General features: G+C 40.8%; 1 protein-coding gene across 4 annotated transcripts in view; it reads left to right on the forward strand.

The window, feature by feature from the left end:
- The window catches only part of TNRC6B (trinucleotide repeat containing adaptor 6B), a 225,856-nt gene that overhangs the window by 98,698 nt on the left and 108,891 nt on the right, over positions 1-18,267 (forward strand). For 2 of the 4 annotated variants that reach the window (XM_031671771.2, XM_006207106.4), the window contains exon 1: positions 43-237. The exons of the other annotated variants lie outside the window; for them this stretch is intronic. In XM_031671771.2, the coding sequence (XP_031527631.2) occupies positions 233-237 (5 nt within the window). In that variant the 5' untranslated portion in view covers positions 43-232. Of the gene's footprint in view, positions 1-42; positions 238-18,267 lie in introns of those variants that run through there. 4 annotated transcript variants of the gene reach the window in all.

The raw sequence follows: 18,267 nt of genomic DNA on the forward strand, positions 1-18,267 counted from the left end.
TGAAGGTCACAAAAAGCTGCTTCCTTTAGAGACAGAGGGGGAGAGAGAGAGCAAGAGGGAGAGTGTGAGAGTTAGTTCAAGCCAAAATGGCCGACAGAGTCTCTGCTGGTTTCTGAATATTTAAAATACAAAAAAACAGATAGACAAAAAGAAATCATTTTTTGGACCTTTTTTCATTTCCATTTCTACCTTGTATGCCTCAATTTGCTGGATTTAAGCACTGCTGCACTTTATGAGGTTGGTAAATATTTTCAATTTTTAAAAACCAATTGATTTATATGGATCTTGTCTAACCGTGTCACTAGTGCTGTTGCAAATCGACATTTGTCTAGCATGGAGACTGGCTTCAGACATGTCGTGAATCTGTGTAAATCAGACCCGTGATGTACTTTTGGTTCGGCATTTTAGAAATGGAAAAGCGTTGGTAAAATATTTAATTTTGAAGAGATTTAATTGCACTTTTAATTTATATGCAGATTTTCATCATCGTTTCTGTCTTGCAAGTAAGTAAAGCTGCGAGTAGTTGGAAATTTGATATTTAGAAAGAGGTTTTTTAAAAAACATAGTCCTCTCCCTGCCCCCTTAAATCTGCTGCAAAAATTTGCATAAATATAAATGGGTTTGCATTCTTTCGGCTGCTAAGGCCGACAAAGGATCTGGGAGGGCAAGCACTACCCCGGGAAAGCCGCTTTTTTTTTTTTTTTTAAATAAAGCTAGGCCATCCTTCCTAGAGAGATGTGAAACCTAAAATAAGACCTGATACATTTTAAACATCAGGCTGGGGGCGAGTGAACACCAGGAGGTTTGGGGTTTGTAGATTCCCCTGCTTGAAACCTCCCAGGCAATGTGTGGATCACCCCTTTCCTCTGCGCGCGCTCATTTGCACTGGGGCTCTGTGTGTGTTCTCAAATGTGCAGCCAGATGCGCTTTTATTTTGATCGTGGTTTGAACTAAACGGTAGGACAATCTTGTAAACATGGTGTTTTCAAAATATAAACAGCTCTTCGCCCTGGTTAGGAATTAGTTCTTTATCAGTTTCTCCCTGTGGATTGGCCGCCTTCGTTTCTCATGGATTACAATTTCTGTTTAATTTTACACAGATGAACTGGGCTTTTCAGCACAAATTCAATATCTGTGTGTGTAGTTGCCCACTTCGGCCACGTATCCCTTGTGTAGTGGTCATGTAGGGTCACGTAAATAAGTAGCTGTATGTGTATGTATGGTGGTTACCCCGAACCTGTGTGGTGCTCTGAAGTTAAATTCCATTACTCCTAATGCAGGATTCTAGAAAGCCTCGGAACAGGGAGGGAAGAAGGCTGAAAACTTGCTTTCTCAGAGCCACCTCCCCCTATCATTGTGAGAGTGTGATGTAATGCTTCTCGGTCTGGTGGGCTGAAAGGATTGTAGTTTGTGATGTGGCGGGTAAATTGCCCCCACCCCTGGGTAAATTACCCCACCCCCTCAGCACATCCCTCGCTCAGAGAGGCCTTGTTTTCTTTTCTTTTCTTTTCTCCTAATTTGTATCTTCCTGATTTATGCCTTAGCATATTGACATGAGAAAGACACTGTTCTTCTAAGTCTGTTACAAAGTATAGTTCAGAAAAGGCATTTTAAATATGCAAATGGGTCGAATTGTCATATCCCCATCATTAAATATGTAGACTTGGATTAAAGCTAATTAAGCATAAATGGAATAATTTTGATGAGGGAGCAGTGGGGTTTTTTTGTTGTTGTTTCCCTCTTAATTAATCTAATTATAAGATGCTTGCTGGGCCTGAAAGTGTTAAAAAAATGGAAAAAATGCTGGACCATTTTGAAAATTTGACAGTCTGGAAGAGGGTGTGTAGTGCTTTCAAAAGCTTTATTCACTGTTAAAATGGATTGGCCTCTTGTGCTGAAAATGGCCTGTTTCTTTGGGCCAATTGTGTGTAGATGAAGGGACTTTCACGCTAATTTAACGAAAAGACTTTCATTTGAATACATAAAGATAATTAAAGCCCTCTGTCTCCAAAGAGCAAATATTGTATTATTTTTCTAAAATTAATGTTGTTATTGTATTAGTGGAAATAAGGAGAGAAGGGACAGTTTAAATTTAGTGTAAATTTTTTGGTGATACAAGTTTAGCTTTTGTATAAGAGGGATTGGAAACTACATTGAAGAGGTAATCTGGAACAAATTTGTCTCTTTAAAAAATTTTTTACAGCTTGAATTGAAAGGAAAAGACATAGAAATTACCATAGTGATAGGGAGTGTTGCTCTGTGGTAGACCTAAGGAAAATTAGAGCTCTGATTTTTGTTGTTGTTTTTTCTGAAAATGAAAGCGCTTATTTGGGGCTTTACTTGTTAGATGATTCATTTTACGCCCATTTCCTAAGTTGGCCTTGCAGAAAAAGAGTGAGAAAAACCTAAGCTTTCCATGTTTTGCCATTAGCTTGTTTTTGTGGACTGTGTAAACATGTGAATAGCAGGTTAATTCAGTTTGCAGAGCAGAGAAACCAGAAGCTGGGTGCTTGTTCTCTTAGACAAGAAAGAATGATATAATGAGCATTAACAGAATGCCATCTGATTCTCTGAAATGTTTTTGTAAATATTCTTCTCTCCTAGACAGGTTGAAAAGTGAGATAAATAAGACCTGGTTTCACGTATGTTAAGCATTATGGCTCTGGTGAGTTTCAGAAGCTCAGCTGCCATTTTGGATCTAAGTTCTGCAGGGCCAAATCCTTATGGCTCCAAACTATGGTAATTCAGAGGCAAATGAAAATGAGTAATAAATCAAGTGTGCAGATGGATAGTATTTAATTTGTGCCTTTGGTTGAAGTTTTCTTTCTGTTGGTAGTGTGAAATGAAGCTTTAAAAACTTCAGTGATGTGGCTGATGTTATGAAGAGCAAAACCCAGGGATATTAGAACTTGCGTGTTGGGGTTTTTAAAAATGAGACCGCTTATGCAGAAGTTTCTTACCGGAGAAAGTTAATATAATCCTTACCAAAGTTTCCCCACCCCCAATCCATATTTCCTTATGCTGGGTCTAGTTGTGATAATACAGTAATGTCATTAATCACAGTGCTACCCTGTCTCAGAAAGAAATGTCACAGATTCATTATTAAGACTTTGCTGAAACATCACAAAAATTGAGAGTGCCTGTCTATCAGAAGTGGTATCTTATTTTTAAACTGTTTTTCAGTCCCTCCATCTGTGTGCCAGAAAGGAAGCATTGGCATCTTTGGTATATGGCGTAAACTCAACTCTTGTTGTTCAGCTTTGAATGGCCATTTGTTATTCTCTATCGCCACTGGGACAGTCCTTTAAAAATAAACATCTAAAAATTGAAGCATAGACTCCTAAGGCCTTTCCAGCTCTCAGTTCTGCAAGAGACGCGGAAAGAGTGATGTGTGACGATGGGGCCTGTGGGTCTGCAGAGGAAGCCCCGCAGGGAGCAGTGGTAAGGGTGGGTGGGCCTCATGGGCCTCACCCTACCCAGCTGCCCCACAACTGAAGTTCTGGAGAAATTTAATTTTTATGACTCAGTATAATCATGACCTTTTGCCATTTAAACTGGACAAGGTCCTGAGGCAACACAGATGAATGTACTTTGTCCTGCCCTCAAGGAATACCAGTCCAGCAGGGAAGATAACTCAGGTAAAGAACCAGTGGCTTTACCTTGGTACTGTGTGTGTGATAGTTAGAACAAGTACCTGGTACTAAGTAGCCTGAGTATCTGCATTAGGGGAACCCTTATTTAAAGAAGCCAAATAATTACTTCTTATTACTTTCTAGTTTCATTTGGATATTAGATTTTCTTTATGTGGCGCTTGGGATTTAAATGTGGGGCTTTGACCATCGTCTGGGAGGTGAGGCAGCACATGCTGATTGTTTCCTAGTGCAGGATTGTTTGAGGATTTATTCTAATCCGACTTCCCTCACCTGCTTCTTGTGATTAAGACTGGTGGTGGGGTGGGGTGGGGTGAATTGAAGCCATTTGGCCTGAAAAGGGATTTAACCCATGATGGTGACATTTTAATGTGTTTTGCTTTCTCCCTTCATATATTCAGCAGTCATTTATTGTGCCAGGTGCTGCTGTAGGTGCTGGGGGAATCTAAGAATTAATTTGGTCGGCCCATTGTCCTGAGCAACCACTGGTTCATTTGTGGAAATATTTGCCAGCTGATGACTATCTAACCTACCACTTTGGGTTATGACTATGGTAACACTGTAGTTCTTTTCACCTGATGGTCTCCTTACTGATAATCAGGGAATGAATGCTGATTTTTGCTTATGGTAGTTCTAGAGACTTTCATTTAAGGTTTGACAAGATAGTTCCTTTATCCTTTTTTTTTTTAGCCCTGCAAAAGTATTTCCTCAAAATTGTCATTTAAATGATCTCTGAGGACCCTGCCACTTAAGTCGCCTCCCTAGGTACTCTATCACATTCCTCAGTTTTGCTTTTTTTAAATATCCCTTGATTGTATCACCCTCTGAAATCGCATTGTATGTGGTGCATCACTCCCCACAAAACCAGAAGCTTTCATGAGAGCAGACTTTGTTTTGCTCATTGCTCAGTCCCCAGCATCTAGAATTGGGCTTAGCACATGTAAGTGCTCAATAAAAAAGTATTTGAATTAGACCTGAGTGTAAGTCACCAAGACCAGTTATGTGACCTTAAGCCCCTGTTTCTTCATCAGTAACATGGAGACAATACATTGTCGTGAAGCATAAAGGAGACGCTATGCGTAAGGGCCAGCACCTAGCTTGTTGCTTAGTATTTCCTTCCCCTTTGCGCTCTCTCTTTGTTACATAAACCAGAAAGGCTGTTACGGCCCCACAGATGCCTTGATCCTCTCTCATGTTCCCAGCATCCTGGAGTGCGTGCACTGATTGCACTGAGCTTCAGCCTGGATGAGGACAGGAGCAGGGCTGAGTGTTTTCTTTTATTAAAGGCCCTACATTCCTATGGTCTGATGTTGCCTCCTCATGCTCTCCAGTTTCCTCTAGGCTCTGCCTCTGTGATGTCTCCACGTTTGCTTGGCTGCTTTTTATGCATTCTGTGTTTTGCATCAGAGGTTCTCAACAGTTTCAAATGAATTGGTCTTAGAGTTTACAAGGCAAAGGGGAACGTAAAATACAATGTTTTCCCCTTTGTTTTCATCATTCTGAGCCTGCACATGTTAACTCTATTTAACCACAGTATTAATAGTTTTGAGTCGAAAGAGATAAAATAAAAATTTAGGTCAATTGCCTGCTTTATACAACACAGTTGAATTAATATAGATTACAGATAGCTTTCATTCATTGACTTTGGAATTTGTTTTAAAAAATTTTATCTATTCATTCATTCGACAAATAATTACTGAATACCTATTCCATGCCAGATATTGGGATAGGTGCTAGCACAGGAGTATGAAGATTTTTGCCAGGTACCGTTACTGAGGTTATACAGAATTGACAGGAGGGGCTGGCCAGTCCTCAGGGTGTTTGGTAATTGCAAAAGAGGGACACCCATCCTAAATAGAGGGACCAGCTCATGCAAGGGCGCTGAGGCAAGAGAGGACTTTGGAGAACCGCATATAGAGTACTTGGACACGCTTGGAGTGTGATGTGTGTGAGGGAAGAGATAATCTGGGAAATGAGAAGTGGAGATGAAAAGGTGAACACTAGCCAGATGCCAAAGAGTTTGTAGGTCATGTTTGGAAGTCTTTATCTTTAGAACAATTAAAGGTTTTCAGCAGGAATTTCACCTGTTCAGATTGGATTTTTGAAAGATATGTTCTAGTTGTACAGTAGAAAATGACTGGAGAGTTGAGTATAAGACCAGATAGTATTACAGTAATCAGGTAACGGTGGCCTGGACTACAGAGACAGCAGAATTGTGAAGAAGTGGATAGATCTGGAGACATTTAGGAAGACTGTTTCACAGGACCTGATCGTTGAGTATGAGAAGGCAAGGGTTGGGGAAATAAAACATGGCACCTCTGTCTCTGGCTTGGGCTACTTACTGATGAGATGGGATACCATTCGCTGAGTTAGGGTTCATTTAGATGAGAGACAGGTGTGGGGTTGAGATAATGAGTTCAGTTTTGGAGTTATTGAATCTTGGGACATCTAAATGAAGGTCTGCATTAATTACATACCTGGCTGGAGATAATGATTTGAGAATCATCAGTAGTCCCAAGTTTACCAGAATTTTCCTTTTTAAGTTGATTTCTTTGGAAAGATGGCCAAAGATGGCAGTGTGCAGCACAAGTGCTATTGGATATTGTTTAAAAGGACAATATTTTATAAAGAATGTAAGACCATAGACATGCTCTCATTACTACAGTGGTTGCCATTAGAAATACAAGAGGAGTTTGAGGGAGGAGAAAGGCTAATTTTAGCTGGGTTGATCAGTGGAGGCTTTATGAGGACCTTGTATTTAAGCTGAGCCTTTAAAAGATCGGGCAGAACTGTGAAGAGTAGACTTGAGGGCAGAGCATTGCAGCTGGAGGATTAGTTGTGTTTGGGGGGATTGGAGGGAGGTTGGGTGTCTATAGGAGGGCTGGGACGCCTGCTGAGGAGTTTGGATTGCCTTGGGAGATAGTGGGGACCTGTTGAAAGTCTGATAGCAATGGATGAAAGTGGTATTTTGAGAATACTAATATAACAGTGGGGCAGAGGAGGACTGGTGAGGGTAGGGTTGGGGAAGGTGAGGACTGAGGGGAGAATTGAGAGACAGGAAGGTCAGTTCGAAGGCTGCAGCAGAAAAGCCTGTGATGAAAGGGCCTCATAAGACGGACACTGGGCCTGGAAGAGAGACCAGGGTCTCCAGGTTTTCAAGGTGAATGATGCAAATCTTCAGCAGCAATGAAGATGAGGAATTCAAGTCAGACATACTGAGTTTAAGAAGTTGGTGGGATTTGCAGATGGAACTGGTTAGCGGGCAGCTGGCAGTGTGGAGCTGAAGCTTGAGAAAGAGGTCAGAAGTGGAGATAAAGAGTTGGAAGTCATCCACGTAGAAGTGATAGTCGAAGCTGAGAGTGGATGAGGTCATCATAGAAGTGAAGAGAATAGAAAAGAGAACCGAGAATGGGCCTTGGGGACAGGAAGAGAAAGAGGACCTGAGAGAGGATGAAAGAAAGGTGGTTGTGCAGGACAGGCATTAGTCACTGAAGATGAGGGGAGGACTTCTCCATCTCAGATGTGGTCAGCAGGTTTTGATACTGTACAGGAAGAATAGTCTTTGGTTATGGCAGCGTCCCCAAACCTGGTGTTGGACGGTGTGCCACAGGGACAGGCTTGGGAATCATTCAGTAGAAACAGACTGTGTTACTTTCGTTTTCCAGGAGTCACATTGAAAAAGTAAAAAGAAACAGGTAAAATTAATTTTAATACTATATATTTAACGCAATATTTGCAAAATATTGTCAATTCAACAGGTAATAGATTTAAAAATATTAATGAGATACTTGGCATTCTTTTTTTTTCATACTAAGTTTTTAAAATTTGGTGGGTGTTTTATACTTGTAACACATTTCAGTTTGAATGTGAAATTTTCATGGGAAATGTTTGATCTGTATTTAGATTTGATAAAATTTAGAGTTGAAAAAGTACATTCACGTACCCAAGTTTTTCCAGACATATTAAAGTTTTCCAGTGATGGAAATGTTATCAATTTTAAAATTGAAAGTAATTAAACTGAAATACAGTTGAAAATTCAGTTTCTCAGTCACAGTAGTCTTACTAAAATTGCACACTAGCCATGTGTGGCTATCAGATTGGACAGGGAAGGTTTGTGCCAAGTAAGATAGGCTACCTTACAGCTCATGTGCCCTTTGAAAATAGTCACGAAGCATTTTTAACATCACAAAGCATTTCACAGGATTGGTGTTACTTAGAACGCATGTTGGCTTATGCTAATGAAATTTTTACAATTGGAAGGGTCAAATCCTAATTTTGCATGTAAGGCAATGAACTTTTTATGCATAGAGTCTAAAATTTAAAACAGGAATTAAAAACTTGTTTTGGCTAAGGTCAGCAGGATGGTCCCTTGGTAGACGTTCTTAAACATACCAGATCATGTATTTCAGAAATTCTAGGTATGGTCGCTTACATCTAAAAACAGATTCAGTTGAGGGGTAGGAGCAATCCCGCCCCCTTTTTGAACTCTGGAGTCTGTGGGATGATGGTTTCAGGTGGGGAGGTATGAAGTTAGGAAGGATTCCATTGTTCTCTGAAACTTTCAGTCAGTGGTCCAATCCCAGCCTTCTAGCAGGGGTGGAGGTGTGTGAGGGGAAGGGGGTTCCAAAGAGGTCATAGTTTTGTCGTTGAATCTCACTTCTCTTCGGCGATCTGCAGGCTGTTTGGCCATAGACTGTTACACTCACTTTGTATTTCTTGACATCCTGGGCCAGTATAATATTTAGTAAATATGGAGTGGTTTATAAAAAAAAGCAGGTTCAAAGATTTTTATTTAGTTACCTCATTGATTTATACTGCTTTGTAGTTGCAGTTATACCTTCTAAATAATAACCTTTAAAGATAGAAATGATCTTGAGTTGTGCTTGGAACCAAACCGTGTTCACTCTGCAAAGTAAGCATTGGTTTTGGGTTGCTGCACAATTTCATTTCAGCAGATGTAGAGGACCTTATTTTTCTCTGAAGTGCCTTGTAAAAGTTTGGGGTGTCGGCTATTCCATGACATACTGTTTTGGTTTTTGTCTTTTAAACCAGTATGATAATTAATCCCCTACATTATTGTTTTCCTTTAGAGGTGCATTTTGGTTATCAATGCCTTTGTGAAAAACCAGACTGTGCAGTGGTGGGCTTATTACATAATGCCCTTTAATGGCTTAATAAGGCCAGGGACCTAGTGGAAGATCCCTTGCCCCCTCCCAGGAGCCCAGAGCAGTGAGTCTTGTGCCTCTCGGTGCCATTGTTTTTTTACCCCTTTTCTTGCAGAAAATAATTGCTGTTCTTTTTATGCCAAGAAGTTCCTATTTATAAGCTGAAGTTAGACAGCTAATTGGGTAGCTTAGAATAGTGGCTTTCAAACTTTTTGATTGAATATACACTAAGAAATACAATTTGCATTGACACCTTGCACATACATGAAGTGTACACTGAAGCAAAAGTATTTACTTTTAGATACTCTGTGATATATTCTATTCTGATATGTCCATTTCAAATCCAATGTGTACAACAAAAAGAAAAACAAGAAATGCTGATCCTGACCATTATGTTGATTTAATGATCCACTCTGGATTGTCTCAATGAGGTTTAAAGAAATTTTAGGGAACTACTCAAGGGTGGCCATAGTCAAGGATATGAACCGCGGTTTTGCAGGTCTTGAGAATCAAATTTACCAGACCATTCAGCTATCATATCAACCAAATTCATAAATGACTTTTTAAAATATTGGTTTGTTACTTCAGCATGTCGGAGATGGATATTTTTGATGACCAGAATGTTGTCCTCCCTTACAAGTGCAGAGCATTCCATTTGAATCAGAAGAAGTTGGCCACCCATATTGAGGAATGGAGATGTATGTATGTTTTCCCCCTAGATTTTAGAGAAACTGAAGTAGAAGACACCCTATTACTGAATTATGTATTTTCTCCTAGAAAGGCCCCGTGGAAAACACTGCCATACTCTCTTTTTTTGGAAGGACTGGGGGAGAGTTGATTCCCTGCCCCTTTTCCAGGTTTCAGGAAAACACATTTCCACTAATTAACACATTCTGTTTTCAGACACACTTCAATACATTTGATTAGTTCAGCATTTCCCAGTTTGTCAGGGTACTAATAGATTTGCCTGCAAAAAAAAAAAAATTCCTTTCCTGAATTAAACTGGTCTTTGCTTACTACAAAAGGACTTACGAGTCTTTAAGATGCAGGTACGCATGGGGAACCTTAAGTGTTGTGTCTATATAAAATCTTGAAGTACCAGGGTTTTTATTTTTGCTTTTTAGGCACAATTTGGGGAAATGCATGGTGTGCTTTCCATTTTAATTATTCCTTTCTAAAACTACATCCTCGTCAAGCAGGCTGGATTTGGCTGTTTTCCCAAGTCTCTGCAGACACTTTAACATGGTGGTTCCCAGGCTTGAGTTATAGCTCCCAGGGAGCTATAACATTGCAAAAACAATATTGGGATCTAACATGAGTGACCAGTTTTAAATTTGTCAAGTAAAGGTGTTTTTAAAACCCACTATTACCATCATTTCAAAAGAAAAAACATTGTAATGTAAGAGTAGAATGGACAGTCTCAGTTTAAGAGACATCTTACTATGTTGGTTGCTTTATGAAGACTATTACATAGGGAATGTAGATCAGCGCAGGTACTAAAGTTCAGCGTTTGGAACCACGCTAATTATAGACCGTCTCATCGCATGTATGACGGTTAACTATGCGCTTGCTGGTTTTATTAGCCTCACTCATAGGAATAAACCTTACTTCAAGTTCTGGAACTACCCTCCTTCATTCTTATTTACTGACAGTGATGCCGGTCACTGTGTAACAGTGACTCACACTTTAAAAAAAATTACTTTGCTCTCTCTGAATATACTGTAAACAGGTAACCATTGTACTTTAAGGAAAAAAAGCCAACTCCACTGGGTGCTGAGCAGTTGTAGAATCTAGAATAATAGTCAAAACCAATAGTAAAGTTTATCAGATTTAATGAAGTATACAGTTGACCCTTTAACAATGAGAGAGTTGGGGGTGCCAAGCTCTGTGCAGTTGAAAGTCCCAATGTAATTTTACAGTCAGCCCTCTGTTTCCATAGTTCTGCATCTGTGGATTCAACCAACTGTTAAATATTTACTACTGGAAAAAATCCGTGTATAAGTGGACCTGCGCAGGTCAAACCATAGTTGTTCAAGGGTCAACTATATATTCATGGTGATTATATAAAAGTGACAGGCAGGTCACAGAACTAAGTAATATTACTTTGTATGTTTTTGCCAGCCTGTTGGCTCTTTGTGAGTTGTGAATAATGGCCATGGAGATTTTCTGTCATATTATGTACATTTTTATTTCTACTTCCATCATTCTACTCTGACATTTTAAATGACAAAGACCTTAAATCTGGTAACTGCACATCAAATGTCCACTCTGTCTTTAGTGAGAGAAAGTGCTTTTTAGATGCACTTTACTCCTTTAATCCAGAGGAGCGTGACCAGCAGCTCCCTGGCCTGCCCTGCTGTGATAATGCTATCAGCTGGTTGTAGGAGTGGCAGTCCCAGCAAGGGCTTTGAATCTTCATCTTCAGAGTCCTGGGACAGAGAGAGGAGGAGGGGAGAGGTTGGGGTTAGCAGTGTAGGTTGGGTGTTTGGAAGCAGTAACTAGCTGGGTAGACTTGAGTGAGCAGGATATATTCTACATCCTGTGCACTTGGAAAATTTTGTTTATTACCTACGTATGTATCAGGCACTGTACAGTGTTGGGAATAGAACAAAGATAAAAAGACCTGACTTTTATCTTTGGATCTCAACCAGTAATGTGAGGCTGCCTGTAATAAAGGGAGAGGTATGATGCCAAGGGATCCTAGGGGTTGGAGACAGAGATGAGGGGACTGGGGAAGTCTACCCTGAGAAAGAAGCATTTGAATTGAGTCTTAAAGGGAAATTGGAAGTTGCTTTGTGGCGGATGGTGGGGGAAGGGGTTGGTAAGTAGATCAGGGCTGATTTAACGTAATAGTTAAGAGCTGAGGTTCTGAAGTCAGGATAGTCATGTGGTTAGGTCAGCCCAGTGTTGGGTAAGTAATATCTGTGTGCCGCGGCTTTCTCACTGGTAAAATGGGGAGTAATAATAGTACCTCTTATTGCCTGGAGTCAGTGGTAGCTCCTGTTTTCATAATTTTTATTGCTAGCATTTCAGGCAGAGGAAGTGGCATAAACAAAGACAAGGAGCTAGGGAGTGGGGGAGTATGGGAAATGGTGAGGTATTAGTGGGAGACAGTGTAGGCCGTCTGGAGCAGAGTAGAAGGGTTGGTTGGGTTTTGTGTTCTAAGAAATTTGAGTTTTATCTTGTAGACAGCAGTTTTGAAAACTCCACTGTCTTCAGTTGATCTCCGTGTTGAGGATCTGATACAGGAGGAGAGATTGGGGACAATCAGCAAGAGGAGTGATTGGAGAATGTAAATTAAGTTAGTGATGGTAAAGATGGAAACACCAGATGTTAGGAACACTTGTGAAGTGAATTCATTGGATATGATGAGAATGATGGAGGAGTTGTGGATAGGTCCCAGGCTGGGTGAACAGGTGATGCCAGGGATTGAGATGGGCATATGGTGGGCAGAGCAGAGGTTCTGAGTCTGTAGAAGGGTGAGGATGGGGACTGATGGGCTGTACGTTTGCTTTGGACATGTTTTAGATGTTTGCTGGACATTTAATATAACCTGGCAGGTGGAAATAAGGGCCAGGAGCTCCAGAGAGAAGTTTGAGAGCCATCCATTAACATATAGAGACGATCTTCTAGGCCATGGTGGTGACAGTGCTCTCTTAGCAGACGATTAGAGGAGTGGGATGAAAACAGGAAAAGGGGTGGTGCAAGAGAAACCCAGACAGGAAGGGGTTTAGGGAAGTAAAGGATGGTTATCAGGGCCAATGCCACAGGGGGTTGGCTGAGATAAGCCCTGAGCGTGGGCAGTTAGGCTTGGCCTTCAGGAGCTCAGTGCAACAGGTTCAGGGCTCCATGAGGCCCGGCACATGGTGGTTTGTCATGCTCACCACTGTCTGTCGCATTGGGAAGTCTCCCTGTGGGTTTCAGGTTTCTTCCTGTCACTATGGTGAGCAGCTCTAGGGCAGGAAGTAATTGTGCTACCTCTGTAACCCCAGCACCTGACACACACACAGTGAATGCTCAGTGAGCATTTGTGAAATGAATCAAGGATGACTTGGATTGACTCAACAAGTATTTATCAAGTGCCTTATGTGTTTCAGGAGCTATGCTGGTCTCGGGATAAAACAGTGAGCAAGACAGATAAAAATCCCTACCCTTCTAGGGCTTATATTCTAAAGCAGGAATCAGAAGGCTAAGGGGGAAGGAACAAGTAGAGAAGTAACTATCGAAGGTAGGAGATGAGAGCTCTGTAGCCATGAACATCCTGGTGCCCAGGAGGCATCTAATGAGCTAGTTGGCTTGAACATGGAAGGGAGCCGGTTTGCAGAGAATTGAGGTGTGGGAAGAGATTTGCTGAGTAGATGAAAGTTTAGCCTTAGAGTGGGAAGAGTAAGTTTAGAGATGGAGAGAAGGATATTTGAGGGAGTTCCCCCTGGGAGACATTCACCTCTGAATGGGAGTCGCTTCTCTCTGTAGAACTAGGAGATGAAGTCAGATTGGAAAAGGCCTGCAGAAAGAACCATCTGCCAGCTCTAGGACCTTAGATGAGAGGAGATCCTTCCTTCCTTTTCTTTTTTTTTACATTGAAGTACCGTCAGTTATAATGTGTCAATTTCTGGTGTACATCACAATATCCCAGTCATGCATATGCATACATATATTCGTTTTCATATTCTTGATGTTTGCAATGGCAGTGATCTTTGGCTGTGCAGCAAGTCAAGATGAAGAACACAGTGAGTTGGGGTTCATCTGAGGCTGAGTGAGGACTGGCCTAGATAGGGAGTGTGGGAGAGCCAGGGGGTGAAGTCTTCAGGGAATACTGGTGAATGTTCCCAGGAGTCCAGGTTGGGAGTAAGATAAGACCAGAATCAGGCGAATAAACTGAAAGAATAGAAGAAAGGGTCTGGGTTGGAGGAGGTGAGAACTTACAAATTAGAGGGGAAAGATAATATTACTTCCTGTGTGCTTCCTACAGTGAACGCCAGGCCTGCTGTGCTAAATGCTTTATATATGTTAACGTTTCGTCTTCATGACGACCCTGTGAGCTAACTGCTACAGAGAAGTTAAGTATCTTGCCTAAGGCTGCACAGGTAGGAAGTGACCTGGACAGCCTTGGCTACTGAGTTCGTGTACTTGAGCACTATGGCCTCCTGCCTTGGCAAGAAGTCAAACACGAAGGCTTCTCTCAGGCCAGGTAGCTTTGCAGTGGCTTCCTGAACTCACTGAGCCATCCTTCCTTCTCTTGGGGTAGCATGGAAGGGACCTGTGGACTCTCCCCTCCCTTTTAAAAAATAAGTATATTTTAGGCAGCAGTGTATTTTATACAGAACTCTGTTTTCCCCACCTGCCTTGCTCATGCCCAAACGTCCTTTAATAGGAAACAAAGAAGATTTCACAATGAGAGAAGACTTGACATGTAGATCAGTCTCTGAGCTCTCTGCACCATAGCGCCTTCTCTACCTCCTCATCCTCCTTCACCTAAACTGAGAAGAGAAGCCAGAGGAGCTGGCACTTCCACCAGTTCGAAGGGTGGAGAGACTGAAGAAAAGCTTGGCTGATGTGTGGTGCCTAAAAGCAGGGGAGGCTGGCTGTGTTGCCTGATGCAGAAATATTGGTACTGTCTGTAGTGGCTGGGGGTTATAATTCCTAGTTCGACAAACAAGACTGTCTTCTCTTCCTGGGGAGAGCCCCCGTGTGTTTTCGGTGACATGGGCTTTTCTGGATAACTAGTTGGACTTCTGTTAGGTAAGGAATTTAGCCCCTGGCCCTGTGCCCTCCACCTGTGTGAGGCCTGTGACATATCACTCAGAGTCTAGGCCCTCTGCAAAACCGCGGAGAAACACTCTTTGACCTTTGCTTGGAAGCCATTTGGAAGCACAGAGACTTTGCAGATGAAACATGTAGACAACTTTATCCTTCTGGGTGAAGAAAGAATTATTTGCAGAGACAACAGTGTATAATCATGGTACCTCAGCATTCTGTTTGCATTCTTTTAACATCTGGTTTTGCTCTTGAAGCAGTTTGGAAGGAATGCCACTATATCATCATTCTGTCAATGTAAACTAATTTTCATGATTTTCAAAGAAACAACACACCAAAACTGTGTAGTTTTACATGCCAGAAAAGCTTAGATATTTCAAATACTGCATATACAGAGCAAATAGATCACCTAGCATTATTTGCTGGCAGTTTTTAGGTTCACTCCTGATCCTGGTATTTTCTATTGAGCCCATGTCTTACCTGCTGGGACATTTGCATTTCTGCTTGGCTCACTACTGGGGACTAGCATTTTGTCTTTGTCTTTTTTTTTCCCCCCAACACTGCTAGAAAGGTCCACAGTGTATTAACACCTTTGGTTTTTAAAATTGCTTACCTCTAATGAATTTTTAATAACGTGATCTTGTTTTGTCAGATATTAAATCTTAATATTTAGTCGTCGGTACTTGACAGAGCTGGTTAGGCTAAAAAAAAAAACCAGATAAGCCATCACTGAGACAGTGCCTTCAATAGTCCCAGTGCCCTCAGGCCAGGATTAGTGGGGGTCTCTGTGACTAGTTGGTATATTTATTTGGAAGTTAAAGTAGAAAATATAGCCTATTTATTCCTCATTTCTTCCTCCTCTGAATACAGATTCTGTTCTCCTGGGTAAGAAATAAGTTCATTGCTCGTTTTTAGGTCATAGGGCTCTTGCTGCTGCTTTTGCATGTTTCCCTTGTTTTGGTCAGTGGCAGTGATAGGCAAACACAGCGTAAGCGAGCAGTTATAGCGCACGTTCTTCTGCATGCAGGTTCTCACTGAGGTTCTGTGCGACCAAATTGAAAAACACTGCTTTGAATCATACTGAGTCTTTCCGTGAGGATCTGGGGGAAAAGGACATGACCTCATATTCATTAAGTGCCTGTTATATAATAAGTACTTCCCATGCCCTCATTTAGTCCTCATGACAACCCGATGTGGCGAATGGTTTCATCTTCATAAAAAAGATGGAGTGCCCCAAAGCTTAGTAACTGGTCTGAGACCACTGAACGAGGAATTGGAGGAACTGGTGCTCTAACTCCAGAATGTGTTCTCTCCCCAAGCCTTCTTAAATGCAGCACAGAATCATTTGTTAGTTCGTGCTGAATCCCTGTTTTGTAAAATGGAGTGTCTTAAATAAAATATGCAATCAAATGATGGGAACTGATGGCTTGTACAGGGATCCTCAGCACTGCATTCATAATAAGTAACAACGAGCACGGTGAGGTGGGTACTGATGGTCTGCAGAGCAGGAGGTCTTTGGAGACAGTCCTGGATGGCCGTTGAAAGGCATTTTTCTTTTTGAGCAGCACGATAGATTAAGAAAGAGAAATTACTGAGTGGTTAAAAACTTTATTTCAGGTGATTAATTGAAAAGCCAAACTGATGAATAAATTAGAGACATTTTTAAAAGGATCTTAACTGTATTGTGTTTAAATAGTAATTCTTAAAGTGTAATCAAATGGAGGACTTATCAAAGCTATAATGAAGAAAATAGAAATCGTTTGTAATTAGACAGTAATTAAAGGCAAGTACATGCCCAATGATTTTTAAAGTGCTTGAAAACAATTACTTTTCTGAAGTAGGTTAAACATCTGGGTTACAAGCTTGTTTACACTATTAATTTACTTAACAAACCTGTTCTTCAGAGATGATGCAAAAGTGCATTTAGCTTGACTGTCTGAATTATCACAAGTTCCAATTTAATGCATATTCTTTTTAAAAAATTACTTTACATTCAAATTTTTAAACTCTTATTCTTCTCTTCCTCTTCTCCTTCTTAAGCAATTTGGTTATAAAACCTCCTAGGTAGACAGAGAAGATAGTAGCCTGGTTGGGGTGTCAGAGCCCAAGTAGGATGTGGAGGCCTTCACATGCAAGGAGGGCCTGGTGTGGTGTATCAGACCTCAAGAGAGGTGAGAAGGACATCCGTGTGGGGTTGGGGTGGCAGGAGGAGGATTGATCAAACAAGTATGTACATTAAGGGTAGTGGGAACCAGCAACTCTCACTGTTGGAGAGGGAGTTACAAATAATGAGAGCGAGAAAACTAGAGTGAACCCTGTGATGTTGGATTGGAATCAGAAGTATTGATGTGAACTCATGAATTTAATAAGTATTGATAAATATAGAAATAACTTATGTAAAATGCATGTATGCATGTGTATTTTTATCCATACATATGTACACACATTTCTTAGCTCTGCCCATAGGGTGAGAGTGCCTGGGAGCAGCAGTATCTCAATAGCAATGAGTACATCACACGTCTAGATTTTGGCTTCTAAATACTACTTTCTACTAAGAGGAATCCTAGTTTATTGGACAAATGGCTGATTCAGGATTAGAGTGGAAAAGTTTAAAATGAACCTGGAATATCTTGTGCTAGAAAGCAAAGAAGTCTTTAAGTGACCCGAGTGAGCATTATGTGCAGTGGGACAAACTGAAATTATGTCACCTGATAGGATGCAATATTGCTTTGGTGATACTCGTGCCAAGGTGCATGACCTGAATCTAATCACAAGGAAGCATTAGACAGTTCCAGTTTGAGGGACAGTCTACAAATTAAATAGCCTGTGATCATCTTTAAAAGTTCGAGGTCATGAAAGTCACAGCAAGGCTGAGGAACTATTTCAAACTGAAGGAGGCTAAAGAGTCATGTCAACTAAATGCCACATAGGATGTTGACCTGGATCCACCCCCCCCCCCGCGCTTTTTTTCCTTTGGTGAGGGTAGGTAATTAGTTTTATTTATTTATTTTTGGAGGAGGTACTGAGAATTAAACCCAGGACCTTGTGTATGCTAAGCATGTGCTCTACAGACCTTACCCTCTTGGATCCTTTTGTTTTAAAAGACCATTGCGACGAGAGCAAAACTTGGATTGGGCCTGAGGATCAAATGGTAGTAACGTATCAGTGTTAATTTCCTGATTTTAGTAGTTGTACATTAGTTACATAGGAGATTTTATTTCTTAAGAAAAACATACATTAATTAAAATACTTGGAATGATGAAGCATGAGATTGACAACTTTCTTTCAGTGGTTCTGGGAGAAGGAGTTCTTTGTACCATACCTGCGACTTTTCTGTAAGTTTGAAAAATTCTAAAAGAACTTAAAAAAATATTCTTGCCTAAAATTTAAATCATGAGAGACATATAATTGTCTTCCTTTTCTCATTTTAAACAGCCCCCCCCACCGCAGTCTAACTCCCTAGAAATACCACACTGTTAACTAATACATATTGTTCTAGGCATTTTATTTATGTATGTGTGAATGTATATACAATATACAGTAGATTATATTGAGTATTTATGATATACTGGGCATACTGCATTCCTAGAAATTATAATGGTCAGCAATCAAAAGGCACAGTCCTTGCCCCTCTGTAGTAGCTACCTGGTGTCGTATATGAGGTTTTGAAAACTTTGCCTGATGGATTTCAAAAG

The sequence above is a fragment of the Vicugna pacos genome, chromosome 12 (assembly GCF_048564905.1).
Source record: "Vicugna pacos chromosome 12, VicPac4, whole genome shotgun sequence".
Taxonomy (NCBI): domain Eukaryota; kingdom Metazoa; phylum Chordata; class Mammalia; order Artiodactyla; family Camelidae; genus Vicugna; species Vicugna pacos.